The 14,655-nt window shown below is 43.3% G+C and overlaps 1 protein-coding gene across 1 annotated transcript in view; it reads right to left on the reverse strand.

Annotated features, from left to right (window-relative positions):
• LOC144817756 (sialoadhesin-like) overlaps nucleotides 1-14,655 on the reverse strand; it is a 252,600-nt gene that overhangs the window by 6,934 nt on the left and 231,011 nt on the right. Inside the window, 1 exon segment of the mRNA XM_078674542.1 lies at nucleotides 4,576-4,830. Coding sequence (XP_078530668.1) covers nucleotides 4,576-4,830 — 255 coding nt within the window.

Raw genomic sequence — 14,655 nt, forward strand, 5'->3', positions numbered from 1 at the left:
AATCCAGGCTTCCATCCTTTTGAGATCAGTCTATTGAGTAGCTAGACATATGGTAAAGGTACCATTTATAACCTAGAGCTCCTACACTGAGCAAAGCTGTTGTATGGAACATCTTTTTTTTTTAATATATATCTTTTTATTATATTAAAGGAAAAATAAAAAAATTCAACAGACATATCCGTGCCATAGATACATACAGTGTTACCAGGGTGAAGTGGTACAAAAACAGGATAGACTTATAACAGTACAATTCTTCGAGAGGTCCGCACTATTAAGCTAAAAAAACAAAATTGACTGCAAAATAATCGCTAAACAGTTTGGAAGCGGATCTTCAAAACCCACCCACCCACAAATCAAACAGCAGGAGAATCATGGCAACCTGACACTAGAAATTAAGGATCAGAGTCCGGATATTACGACAACAGTACATATATAGGAAAGGCTAGGAAAAAAATGAAAAATTTGAAAATAATATGGACGATAACAAAAAGAAAACAATAAACCCTTCCCCCCACCCTGCACCCCTGCAAACGGTTACCGCCTAACCCCCAATAGCAGCGTGCCTGTCGCCCCAACTAACTAGGTTCTAAAAGAAGAACTCTACCAGAGTAGAGAAGTGGAGGAGGGCATATTTGCACAGGCTCCCGGTCGCCCCTCCCCCTGCCAGAACCATGAATCCCCAAGTTGAAGTCAATAAAGCTATCAGATACCAAACATAGTCTCTGCAAGGGAAATTTCAATCACCGCCCAGCCATTCCTAGACATAAGTATAACAGATCCCGTGTCCATCGTTCTTAAGCAAAACCCCCCCCAGACTTTCAAACTCATCCTTGCCCTTTACGATCAGCCGCAGGTGTCCCCACAGAACGAACCGCCGCTACCACCGGACAGTACGAGGACGAAGAAATTGCAAGAGAATTCAATGCGAGACAAAATATTAGAACTAGAGTGCTGTGAACACGGACAGGTCCGGAGACTCCCCCCCTCGTTATGAAGTCCAAACGTTGATCCTTCCACCATCTTAGCGGCGCCGATATATGGAGGAGTGATGCAGTTCCATTCCGATAACAGCTCTCATCAAAAGTCTCTAAAATGGGAACAACAATTAGTTCTTTCAGAGGCGGCAGCGATCGTAGGCTCGGCGATCCATTGGTGGCATCGAGTTTGTTCTTATCTTCCATTACACTGGGCAGAGGCTCCGACACATCACACAGTACGGGGTCTATGTCATCCAGCAGAGTGGCCATCTTGGGTGTCTCGGTCGTTACGGTTTCATGTGGTGGAGTAGGGTCCGGTCCAAATTGTAGCAACTCAGACAGGCGTACCATCATTGTCTGAATACGCTCTTCAACGTATACATGAATAGATTCAATGGCTGCCAACACAGTTCGTAGCGACGGGTTACTCTCGGTCCGTTCCTCTACTCTGCAATCGGCGACAGTCATGATCGCCTCCCCTTTCGAACTCGATCTCTCAGAGAGGGAACGGGCGAGTCGGGAACAGCCGACTACGGAGGGAGACTTATCAATGGTTCAGATGAAATCCCAGGTCCGCAGCCGCAGGTTTTGGCCCCAACCCAGCGAACACCAGCGGGCCCTTTATCGGGTCACCGGGCAGGACCCCAGTCCGCAGCCGTGACCGTTGAGCTGTCCCCCCTCCTCCGACTTTCACTGAGGCAGCCAAACGTCATCCATAGCAATCAAGAAAGCTAAAGAAATGTTTCCACTCTGGTGGACCGGACCCAAGCTCACGACCGCAGCCGATGTTGTTCAACTGAAACCCGGGTGGGCCAGTACTGGAGACCCCGGCTTCTGGACAGATCTAGGCCGCAAACTTCCACTCGACGTAACTTCGTCAGCCGAACAGGTAAAAAGTTCGGAATAGCTCCATTAAGCTCATGGCAGGTTCATAAACACGGTGGCCGGGCGCAAGAACAAGATAAGTGACAGGATAGTCCGGCGGGAGTCAGCGGTCGGCGGAGCCGGGAGCCTACGCGGCCATCTTGGTTGCTAGCGTGGCTCCTCCCCCTATGGAACACCTTTAATGCCAAGGCTGTATTATTTCTAAAACTCTTAGACTACTTTTCCATTGTTATGGCAACTTGATGCTGAATTATGCTCAACAGGTAAGTAATGGACATATTGCCAGAGATTGTGTTTGCTGTATTGGTTTCCTACTGGAAAAAAAAGTCTTCTGGGGCAAGTGTTGTTTCTACACTGGCCATTCAATTACAATGCACATTTTACACTGGGTGACCATGTAAATGTTGGGGTACATAATGTTCAAATGTATGTTATCTGGACTACAATGCTCAATTGTGTGCCTAAAGAGCAGGAGAGAATTTCACCATATCGATTTCTGCACATTTAAGCAATGGCCACCCATTAAGACCCTATGTGATATTGCATTTTAAATTATAATGTAGTGGTCAGATGTCATGGGATTGGAACAAGTAATTTGTTTAGAAGGAGGGAGGCTTTCCAATGTAAAGCCTCACATACATTCAACACAAGAAGCACACCCACTCTACTCATGTTCTGGCTTAAAACAACCTGAACTCAAACTTGTGAAGGCATCATCTAGACAAGGGCGTGAAGGCAAATTAACTCCAATAGTGATGAATGGGGCATACTAATGACAATACACTTATAGAGATATCTGTAATATAAGATAATATAACATAACATAACATAACATAACATAAGTTCCTTTGCAGAGAAGGTGGATCAAATGAAAGCATTTTCACCCAGCCTATCTGGATCAAGTTTTCATCCAAGACCTGTTGCTTGATTTTGCAAATCTCACTGCTGCACAGTACAAGGTCTGAGGCTTGTCCTTATTGATTTTTATTCCAAGGGATTCATTGTGTTCTACTATTTGTCATCGGCATATTGCTTTAGCTGTAGCTACAGCTTTCTTGTTTTGCGGGCATCTTGCGCCTCAACTTGTAACATCAGAGTGGTCATTAATATACAGACTACAAGGTGTAAGATCTTTTAGGGAGCATCCTCTAAACAAAATCCCCTAATAAATACCCATATTATCTATGCTCAGTTGTTGCCTTCATTCTCCTAGAAGGGGATATTTTTACCTTCAGTTTTCAGAATGAAGTAAATCTGCACCCATAGATTTATATCTGTTTGTGGGTGCAGATGTTATACTGGGGAGAGGAGTTGGCCTAACGGCTAGGGCGGTCGAATTCGAATCTGGGGAACGGGGTTCGAATTTTGGCAATGACGATGAACATGCTGTGATTCTGGGTAAATTACTTAATCTACCCGTGCCTAACAATAATTAATGTGTCCTCATGTAATGCAACTGGTGCTATGTAAAGCAGTCTGATACCCGATTCGGGTCAAGTTCACGCTATATAAAACTCTGTAAAATAAAAATAAAATACTGTTTGGTATTCACCAATATTCTCAATGGTATGCCTGGAAATAGGCTTCCATACTACGGCAAATGTCAGATGACTCTTCCTGTGGTTCCTGTGACTCCAATGCCTGCTGTGAGGAGTTCCTCATTTAGTTGTTGTTGTTATTATTTTTATAAAATGATTCATTACCCGAAGGGCATCTTGGCGCTAGCTGAATGCCTGCCAAAAGAAGAAAGATGCTCCACACATAACAGAGACATCAGCACCGTGGGAGGGGAGCCCGCTGTGCAAATGAACACTTTTTTTCTCCATAGAGAAAACATTTTTCCCTGTACAGAAAGCTCTTGTCCTAATCCCTCAGCAAATCTAGGGGTGACACTTTCCACTTACAACAGGAGTAAATCTCCAACCATTTCCAGAGTGAGAGAGGGTCAGAAAGGAGCTCAGAATGCCCATTCATGTCCATGGTTGTGAGTGTTGCCAAACTCATGAGGGAAACCATGCCTGGGAACGCTCTTTTCCAACTCTTTAGTGGTATTTCCAGCGGCAGATTTCTCTGAAGTGTCATGAACAAAATATTCTATATCCTATTTGCCAATGGAAATGCCTACATTTTCTATTGCAAATTGTACAGCTTCCCTCTTTCAATTTGTACCAGTCACCCAGATCTTGCTGAATGATCTAACTTACAAATTCTACATATTTATGGGGTGTATCAAAAAACACTTGGCACTGGTACCCAAAAAACACGAGTGGTCATTTTGTTTGAAAATCATTACAATTTGAAGGAAAATTATAAAATAAATACACTATCTTAAGGCAAGTTCACCACATATTGATGCAATTCCAAAATGTAATTCCAGTTCCAAGTACTTTCATAGCATAATATTTGGTTTTCTCGGAGCATCATCAATCAATTATCTTCAAAATATTTCCAAGAGAGATTTTCCAGCCTAAAAACTAATTGATGTTTCCATTACCAGTTATATTCATCAGTCATGATGACTGAAACAATTTCTGATAATTGTATTAAAATCTAAATGCCTCTCAATTATATTGGTTATTGTAATATTTGAGTTCCTTCTTTAAATAGTCTATACAAGCATAAAAGTAACCTTTACTAAGGCATTTGGTATAAAGAATTACACACATTCCACTTTTATGAAGCAAAGAAGAAAGCAAACTGCAAAAGCACTTACACAGCACGGTCAACGTTCTTGGTGGTGATGTGGCACTTCCATCTTTGTTCTCTGATTTGCAGTTATAGGAACCGGCGTCTCCACTTGCTATGGCTTCGAAGATGAAAGATCTCTCTGAGCTTTCTTTCAGTCATTTTGTGTTCTTGAACCAGATGTATCGGGATACCATATGCTCATTCGTGGTGGCCATGCAGGTCATGGTTACCATATCTCCTTCACGCACTTCAGCGGATGGTGAAATAAGTACCTTTGTAGCTGTGGGAGGCAATGTCATTTAAAGGGATTGGGATGCAATATGATAAGCAGAATATACCTCTTTAACACTATGCTGTATTCCAGTATTCTATATGTATTAATTGTCTTATAGGTCCTCCGATCTATGATCATCATTCTGGCAAATGCAATGAACATTGAACCATTCTGTATGATCAAGATCTAATTACAGGATCCTTGTGTACAGAATCAGGATCCTCAGACAATTCCATACATAAATGGAATGTAGTACCTCGCAAAATATGTCAGTAGGCCAAATGTTTTGCATTACTAGGTTTAGGAGTAACGGCAAAATCCAGTTTTTAAATATGTGGGTGTTCAATACCATCTAAGGTTTTTTCTGCTTTACATGCACACATACATTTACTCCAAGATATGGATAGAGTACACGAGGAAAGGAAGTGAAAAACTTCAAGAAACTACCCTGTGTTTCATGGGGAAACGTCCATTACAACAAAGCGGGAATCCCGCTGTGCCTTCACAATGCCGACAATAGAACAAACACGTTTTTAGTACGCATTTGTTCAGCACGCAAGTCGTTATAACGACTTGCTTTGGGGGAGCATTGGTGGAACGGTGTTGGATTTAAAGCCCAACACCTTCCCTACTGTTGCACAGACTGGAGTTGGAAAAGTAAATTAACCTATTCCAAAATCTAGCACTTCCCTAAGGCAAGTCGTTGTAATGACTTGCGTGTTGAATTAATGCGTACTAAAGACACGTTTGTCCTAATGATGGTGCTGTGAAGGCACAGTGTGATTCCAGCTTGCAGAATATTGTCATACATTTGTTTCATGGTGGTCAAAGAGAAGGGATTTTGCCACCTGGAAATATATAAAATTGAACAGGCTAGTGAACAGGCTTTTGCTAAAGTTACTCATGTGGACCTACTGCCCTGTGCACTATGCATAGGTGTAAGTCTGTTGGAGGAGTAATACTCAAACACAAAACAGATACCTGGATGAGGTGAAGCATGAGGGGCTTCTGAATCCAAAACTATGTATCACCACAGAGGAATTCCTGGTTGTATGACGTAACAATGCATTCTGTGCAACGCATGCCTTTTTCAACGCATGCGTTACAACACGAATGCCATTACCATGCATAACCTTTACCACAAATATGCCTTTACCACACATCGTTACAAAGAATTTCAATGTAAAACCATGCATGGAAAGGGCATTTTCATGCTAAAGTTATCTCAGACTCCTGCCCCAAGCCCCATAACTGGTCCCTTGTGCCCTCCCACCTCCAACCCTCAGATTGTGTTTTTTGTTTTGTGGTAAATAAATAATTAATTACCGGTACTATTTTTGAATACAGTGAATAAAACAGATAGCTCAATAAATAAGAGACAGGATTCGAGGTATCTGAGTCTAACAGGCTTTAATCAGGCATAAGGGAAGGGACAGGAACGGGATAGCCTGTACGGAATAGACTGGATGGCAGCTGCAATGCCTCATCGACAGTGCAGCATATATATAGTATAATACATTTCATTACATTGCATACAATAGGCGTAGCAGTAGGCGTAACTCGTAGCAGTCGCGAAAGATAAGAACAAAATGGGTGTAACAAGAAGGCGTGTACAGGGCGTATACATAGACATGTGATGAAGACGTCACAGAAGTGTCATAAATGGGGCGGAAACATGGAAGGGGCTACCTGAGCAGCTGGGACCTTTAACCTAGTGGTGCGCACAAACGGGCAATGACGTGTTACCAGGGAGAACTGGGGCTATGACTTCTGCGCTAGAAGAGGAGACTAAAGTCTGCGGTGTCAGGACGACATGTACCTATAGCATATCTGGTATCTGGTGTTTGGAGTACATGTTGATAGAATCCAAAAGTTATCAGGGCAAAGGCTACTTGACACTAAGACTGGTGCATGCAGTATTCTACATGTATTGCGTGTGCTAGGAATATTCTATGAATATTAATACAGTAACTCTCTTACATGGAAACAGAAAGGCTAGACCATGGCTGAAACTGTTGATGAGATTCAGTAGCTTAGGAATGCAGAGAAGGAGGGCTGGACTGATAACTAGAAGCATAACATACTCTTGGCAGACAGGCAGGCAGAGCCAGGCCGGGCCGAGCACTGTGCGGCAGGAAGTAAGTGAAGGGTCAGGGATGCAGGTGGGGGCTGCATCGCTCCTCTGAGAGGGTTCAGGAGACTGGAGCTTGAATCTGGTGTCCGGGCCCTTTTGAGGCCTAGAAACGGGGACAATGCGATGAATTAACGTGCACACTGTGAAACGTGGCAACATAGGCCTAATACTCGTTACTTTCACGAGAACTGGAAACTGGCATACTAGAGTTGGACACAACTGTAATTGCGTCTTTAATTGATCATAGGGGGATACATGCATATCGATCATACACATATAACATAGGATGGGGAACACGTAGGCACATATAACATGGCAAAATTTACTTTTCCACATTCCCTCCTTGTGCCCTACGTTTCCATCAGGAAACATCAATATTCATGATACCATCTATCTGTCCATATAGCATCATTTGCTCTTCTCGAATTGTCTTGGAACGGGACTTAGGACTAGGAATACAAGAGGTAGCACACATGCCGCAAATCGCAGGGCCACATTGTGAACAGAGGCAGCAACTGAATATGATCATTACTGCTATACCTAGGAATGACAATACTTTCCATCCCCAGGCAGATATGATACTCCAGAGCCAACCGGACCATGTCCAGGTGCCTGGGTTCTGGTGTAACTGATGGGCAATTTTATGGAGTCTGGTTATAGCTGAATAAACAGACGGCGCGTTATTAGGAATGAAAATGCAGCAACTAGATCCGATGACTCTACAGGCTCCTCCTCTATCGGCCAATATGACGTCAAGAACGAGACGATTTTGGAGCACAACAAAACGCATAGCAGATTGCTCTTCGGTCAAGTTACCTAGAGCGGAAGTATTCTCATTCACTACTGCTTCAAGGGTTCTGGTTAACCTACGTATTAACTTACTATTCTGGACAGGACCTATAAAGAAAAAGAAACCTTTATTGAAGTCTTGATATTGTTCTAGAGCAGTTTCAGTTTGATCGACAATTGGGGACTCAGTCTCCCTTCTATGTCTAACGTGTACTAGATGTGTGTTTCTGTGATAATCAGATGGGGCTAGGAAAACTGGTGGCAGTAGGAAGGCAATATAACATGTTCCATCCCAATCGAGGGGCAGGCGAACATATGCGGTCTGGCCACAAACAAAATAAGAATGACGTGAGGCTTTGAAAATAGATTTCCCACTGTCACTATACTTGACCACAATAGTACAATCACTATGTCCTACATGTGCGGAACCATTCTTTCTGACACATAATTCGCCTTTGACTGGTAGTACTGAAATAGCAGGCAAATCTGGAGTAGTATCGGACTGGACATTCAGAACCATAAAATTCGAGGAATAATTACCTAAATCATATACTTCATTTTCTAGATCTAACCCTGTTCTATGGGAAAGACCTTGTTTGTCTGGGAAACATGTTCGATTCAGAAGGGACATATCAGTTGAGGATGACGTTAACGTGGACCATGCTCCACACGAACCATTATGTGAAAACGGATAAGGAAAGAGTGGCAGAACTCCCTTCGGTGCCTGGAAAGGGGGGAGTCGACCACATACCCAACAATTAGTGGCATTGCTGGTCTGGTGTGAATAGTGCAACATTCGGATAAATGTGTTGTTACGCATAGCAAGACGATAGGATAGCTCGTGAGGAGGTAGATCACTAAATGTGTGCTCTACTGTAACATTAGAAAACATATGTACATGTGAAATAGGAAAACATAAATGTAAAGCATAACTTATGCATGTAACCATAAGACTCAAGAATAATAAAAAGAATAGAACGATAATACATCTTTTAGAGTTTTGACTAACTCTCTCACTGTGTGGGTCTGTCTCATACATGTCAGGAACCTGTCTAACCGTTTCACCCGAGAGGGACTTAGACAATTAAACTGGCTGACTTATTTTACTAGACCGGAGTTTTGCTTTATACTCCTGCTGCGGAGTTTTCTCTAACAGGGGAAGTTTGAATTCAGAGTCTGTCTTTGGGCAGTCCTTAAGAATAGGGCAGTCTTTGATAAATGTCTTTTGTCGCAATCCATGGAATTTCTTGATGTGGCTGGAATGCACCCAGCCTTTACGTCCCTCTAGCTTGACGGCGGTCCTTGTTGTTAATAACACCAGCTGGGGCTCCTTCCAACGGGGCTCCAACGGACTTGAACGATCAAAATTGCGCACCAGGACGAAATCCCCCGGAACGACTTCATGCGGTTTCACCTCAGTGTTGTCTGGGAATGCAGCGGCAACCTGTGAACGACAAGAGTGTAGGGCAGACATCAAGGAAGCTAGGTAATCTGTCAGCATATTACTGGAAACGTCTGTAATCTTTCGGGGCATAGGTGTACCCCACATATTTGGAGGGCGGCCGAATACGACCTCGTACGGGGACAGACCTGATCTGGAATGTGCAACCATTCTCATATAAAAAAGAGCAACTGGCAGGGCTACTAACCAATCTACACCTTTTTCTGTACACACTTTAGCAATTCGGATTTTCAAAGTCTGGTTATGTCTCTCTACGAGACCGGCTGCTTCAGGATGGCGTACACAATGGAACTTCCACTGGTACCCTAACAGAAGGGAAACTTGTTTCATGAGCTCGGATGAGAATGGCTGGCCGTTATCTGAATACACGACCCTAGGTAATCCATAGCGGGGAAAATACTCACGAACCAACTGCCTGGCAGTGGTCGCAGCTGTGTAATCTGGAACTGGATATGCTTCTGTCCACCTGGACAAAGCGCATACAACTACGAGGACATACTTGAAACCTCGACATCGCTCCATCTGAATGTAATCCATTTGGAGGACCTCAAAAGGGTGGTCAGGAGGATGGAATCCACCTTGTTCCACCGGGACACTTTTACCTGGATTGAACTGACAACATATCATACAGGTACGGACTTTCTGCTTGGCTGCTGCTCGTAAATGCTTGTTGAACCAAAGGTTCTGGATACTGTCTAACATAGCTTTTTCTCCTAAATGTGCTGGGCTATGTGCGGTGTTGATAATGACTTGAACCATAGAGTCGGGGAGAAACCATATGGCTTTTCCCTTCGTCAACCATCCTTGATCTGTCTGGACCCCTCCTTGTTCGGACCATTTCTTGATTTCGTCGGGAGTAGCATGTAACTGTATATCTATGACATCTTGTGTAGGGTCCTTAACTGTCATACAAGTAGTCTGATCTGGAACGTGTGTCAGTGTCGTGTTAACTGGAATGTCTGGAGTCTGAGCTGTAAGCTTGGCTGTTCGATCTGCTAGATCGTTACCCTGGGAAATGATATCAGTGACTTTCGTATGTGCCTTGCACTTCATGATGGCAATAGCTGTCGGTAAATGTATTGCATCTAACAGAGCTTGAATGAGGAGACCATGCTGGATCTTGGTTCCATGAGAAGTCATAAAACCTCGTTCCTGCCAGAGCACTCCAAAGTCGTGTACGACTCCGAATGCGTAACGTGAATCTGTGTATATATTCACTTTCAGGTTCTTGGCACGTATGCAGGCTTGGGTCAGAGCGACTAGCTCTGCTGCTTGAGCAGACAGGGTGTCAATACGATGTGTTTCTATAACTTCAGTGTCAGTAGTCACTGCATACGCGGCTACTAGTTCTCCTGTACTTGTTCTCATACATGAACCATCCACATAAAGTGTCAGGTCGGGATCAGGTAATGCAATGTCTGTCAGATCTTGTCTTGGCTTTGTCATGGTGTTAACAACTTCCACACAGTCATGTGTGGCAGATTTTGAAGTAACTGACGGTAACAGTGTAGCTGGATTTAAAATGTTGCAGGGTCGGATTTCTATGTGTGGCTGAAACAGTGTCAGTTCATAACCTGTTAAACGTGCAATTGTCAAGTGCTGAGTCTGTGTTCGATTTAAAAGAACTTCCACGGAGTGTGGAACTTGTACTGTCAGGGAGTGTCCTAACACTATGGAATCACTTTGTCTGATAGCTAGAGCTGTGGCTGCAACTGACTTGAGGCACGCAGGCAGTGCCTGGGCCACTGGATCTAATGTGCTAGAAAAATAAGCACAGGGCTTGTATTGTCCTGCTTGATCTTGTGTAAGAACAGATAATGCAGTACCATCACGTTCTGTGACAAAAAGTGTAAAAGGTTTACTGTAGTTCGGTGTTGCTAGAACAGGTGCATTACATAAAGCTTTCTTTAACTCATTAAAAACAAGTGTATGTTCCTGGGTCCAAGGGAGGACAGTCGATGTGGCTGCCTCCTGTGTCGTTAACTGTATCAGTGGCTTTGCTAGAAATGCATACTGAGGAATCCATTGTCTGCAGTAAGAAGTGAGGCCGATGAAAGCTCGTACCTCCTTCTGTGTCTTGGGCTGTGGAAGACGTGCTATTAACTGGATACGGTCAGGTGTCAACTGCCTACCCCTCTTGGACAGTAAGTCTCCCAAGTAGACCACTTGCTGGACACAGAATTGTAATTTGGAAGGGGACACCTTGTGCCCCATCTCGGCCAGAAAATACAGAACTGTAAGTGACGCCCGCTCGCAGTCACGTTCAGAACGGGCTGTGATCAGTAGATCATCGACATACTGGAGCAGGGCAGTGTCAGTTGGCATGTGAATATTGTCTAGTTGTCTCTTAAGAGCTTGACTGTAAATGCTAGGACTTTCTGTGAAACCTTGAGGTGCTCGTGTGAATTTATAGCTTCTTCCATTTAAACAGAATCCGAAAAGGAACTGGCTGTCTGGATGAATGGGGACACTGAAAAATGCGTTCTTGAGATCGATAACAGTGAAGAACGTAGCTTCAGAATCAATGGCTGTTAATAGGGAAGAAATATCTGGGACTACTGGGTACTGAGGTATAATACATTTATTAAGTTCTCGAAGGTCAATCACTAATCGATATACTGGAAGTACATTTGGATCAGTACGTTTCAGGACTGGAATGATAGGAGAATTACATACATTGGAGTCAGTTTCTACAACCACTCCTTGAACAATAAGCTCATTAATAATTCTGGATAAGGCTGCTACAGCCTCAGGTGGCAATTTGTACTGTCTGATTCGTGGTAATACAACACCTTGCTTCAGAGTCACACGATGGGGTGTGATATGCATACAACCTACATCAGTTGGACCTTGCGCCCATAAATGCTGTGGTATATTCAATAATCTTGGATCAAAATCACGTAATACATAATGACCTTTAAAATCTCGCAAGAACAGGCGGACCCCTTCTGGGGAGCAGCATATTACTGCTCCTAATTCCTTTAATGTCTTAATGCCTAACAAATTTTCTGGACAAGATTTCGTGAGTAACAAGTCTGTAGTTCGGGACAATGGACCAACTTCTAGAGTAACTGGTTTCGATATTTCATTAACAATAGGCTTTCCTGAAAATCCAAGGGAAACATTTCTAGAGCCTGAGAGTGGAGCCCCTGGAACCTCGTCATGACTGATGGTAGTCCTATTTGCCCCTGTATCAATCAGAAACTTTCTGTCTTTCCCTAATACTTGACTGTGTACATAGGGACCCTCTTGATCTACAGGTATCTCGATGAGAGGCAAACCTACCTCCCTCTCTAGGCTGTTTCATGAATATGGCTGATAATCTGGATACTCTGTCTGTGCATACTGGTACATCTGCTGTGTAACATGCTGTGTTGCAGCGATAGGCTGCGGTGCTGTAACTGTCTGTTGTGCGTTCTGCAGTGGCTGGGAAGTCTGTGAAACTTGTTCTTGTCTAGGCGGACGTGGTCTTTCTTTAGTTTTACCAGTAGCTATATTGTGTTTCAGAACTGCACACTCGTTTATAAAATGACCTGGCTGTTTACAGTAATTGCATGTCCCTTTAACGGGAACCGCAGGATGACTGGCTTGATTCAGACCCCTCTTCTGACTGTCTTGTGGAACAGATTGTGCAACTAATACTTTCATTTTTGTGTCTTTCATACGTCTTCTTTCGTGTTCCTGCTCTTCCCTGATTCTGTTCTGGTGATACTGGAGCATTTGAAGCATCTGTGACGGAGAATTAGCTTGCCAGGTACTTTCGACTTTAAGTACTCGATTTTTAACTTGTGGACTTGAATTCTCGACTAGTTTAGTAACAAAAAGATGAGGGTATGATTCACTACTTGTTTTCAGACCACTATTAATAATAAAACATTTTTCAAATCTAGAATAAAAATCACTAGTATCTTCGTCTTGTTTTTGTTTACAGGCTGAGATGGCATCCCAATCTTCCTTTTTCGTGGCTAGTAATCTTGGCAAAACTTGTATTAATAACTCGGGCAATTCTTTAGCTTTATCCCCAAGACCGGTACCTGGTACTCGTGATTTATCTTCAGCTTCTAGAGCTGTCCAATCTATCTTTTTCTCTCCCACCTCCCATTCTTTTTCTTTGAGTTTTTCATATATGCCCGCAGGCAACAGGACCTTTAACATTTTAATGATATCAGGATACGTGTATTCTCCCATACGGAGCATGTCCTTTAATTCACGGTGGAACCCTGCTGGATCTTTATCGTGACAGGGAATTAACTTCTTCATTTCTAAGAGTTCCATCTTTGTGATGGGGGTGTAAACAAATACTCGCTCTAGACCACCACCCTCTTTCTTGACTGGATGTACTTCCCGTAACGGATTCTGTCTGTCTATGTAGAATGATTTACTTTCTGGGGGTGAGACGTGAACAAAATGCGGATTCAGAAACGTTCGGTATTTGTGGCGCTGTTCTAGAATGACACTAATTAAATCGGTACCTAGACCTTTCCATCTGTACTGGAGTAACTCGTTCAAGACATCATGTAGAGGACCTGGATCAGAATGTTGTTCCTCATACAGGGTAATGAGATGCTGGATCATATACATACCCACCAGTCGTTGCTCGGCTGGGGGCAGTTTCAGAAACATTTGTGCCACTATTTCGTCTGGAAAAGTGGTAGAATCAGTAGTCCACCGGACTGCTGATCGGGCTAGTTCTTGTTCATGCATTGTACTGAGCTCGCTGTAACCTATTCGTGATTTCAGAATGTGATCGGTAGCTTGGAACACTTGCTCAAGAGAACACTGTTCTGGTGCTGGAGGAGGAAAAACTTTCTTGTAATCTGGGCGTGAATGCCGGTCGGAAAGTCTAATTCTACCTACATACGCTATTCTGGAGGGATTCTCGTCGTCTACCTCTTCAGTGGAAGAGTCATTCTCTTTCTCGGTTGCTTGCTTTGCTTCTCGTTTCTCGTGTAACTTCATTATTTCCCTACGAATTTTCTTGTACATACTCTCTATACAATTTTGTGTCTTGTGTTTTCCCTCAGCTATATTGTCACTCCACCTGGTCAGGACTTTCATTTCTTCTTGGTCTTTATCCGGACAATCTTGCTCTCTAATTAAACAGTTAATTAAAAACTTTAAAAGCATGAGCTGAGTCTCGACTTTTCTTTGAACCATGGCTTCGTGAACACTTTCTGGATTCACTCCTGTACGGATAAAACTATATATTCTGTCTAGATGTTCTCTCATATCTGGCAGGGTGTCCAAATAGTCGGTCACCCGTCTTAAACGTAATGAATATATGACCATGTTACCATCGCCTGGAACTGGATCATAACGACATTCGGTAAGTGCTCGCTTGATATCTACGTATGTATTCACTTTTGGCGTACGCTGTAACGCTAGTTCATGTAGCGTCATACGTCTGTGTTGAGGCGGGGTACCAGGAGAATCTCCCCCCGCGGCT

This window comes from Lissotriton helveticus, chromosome 2_1 (genome assembly GCF_964261635.1).
Source record: "Lissotriton helveticus chromosome 2_1, aLisHel1.1, whole genome shotgun sequence".
Classification (NCBI taxonomy): Eukaryota; Metazoa; Chordata; class Amphibia; order Caudata; family Salamandridae; genus Lissotriton; species Lissotriton helveticus.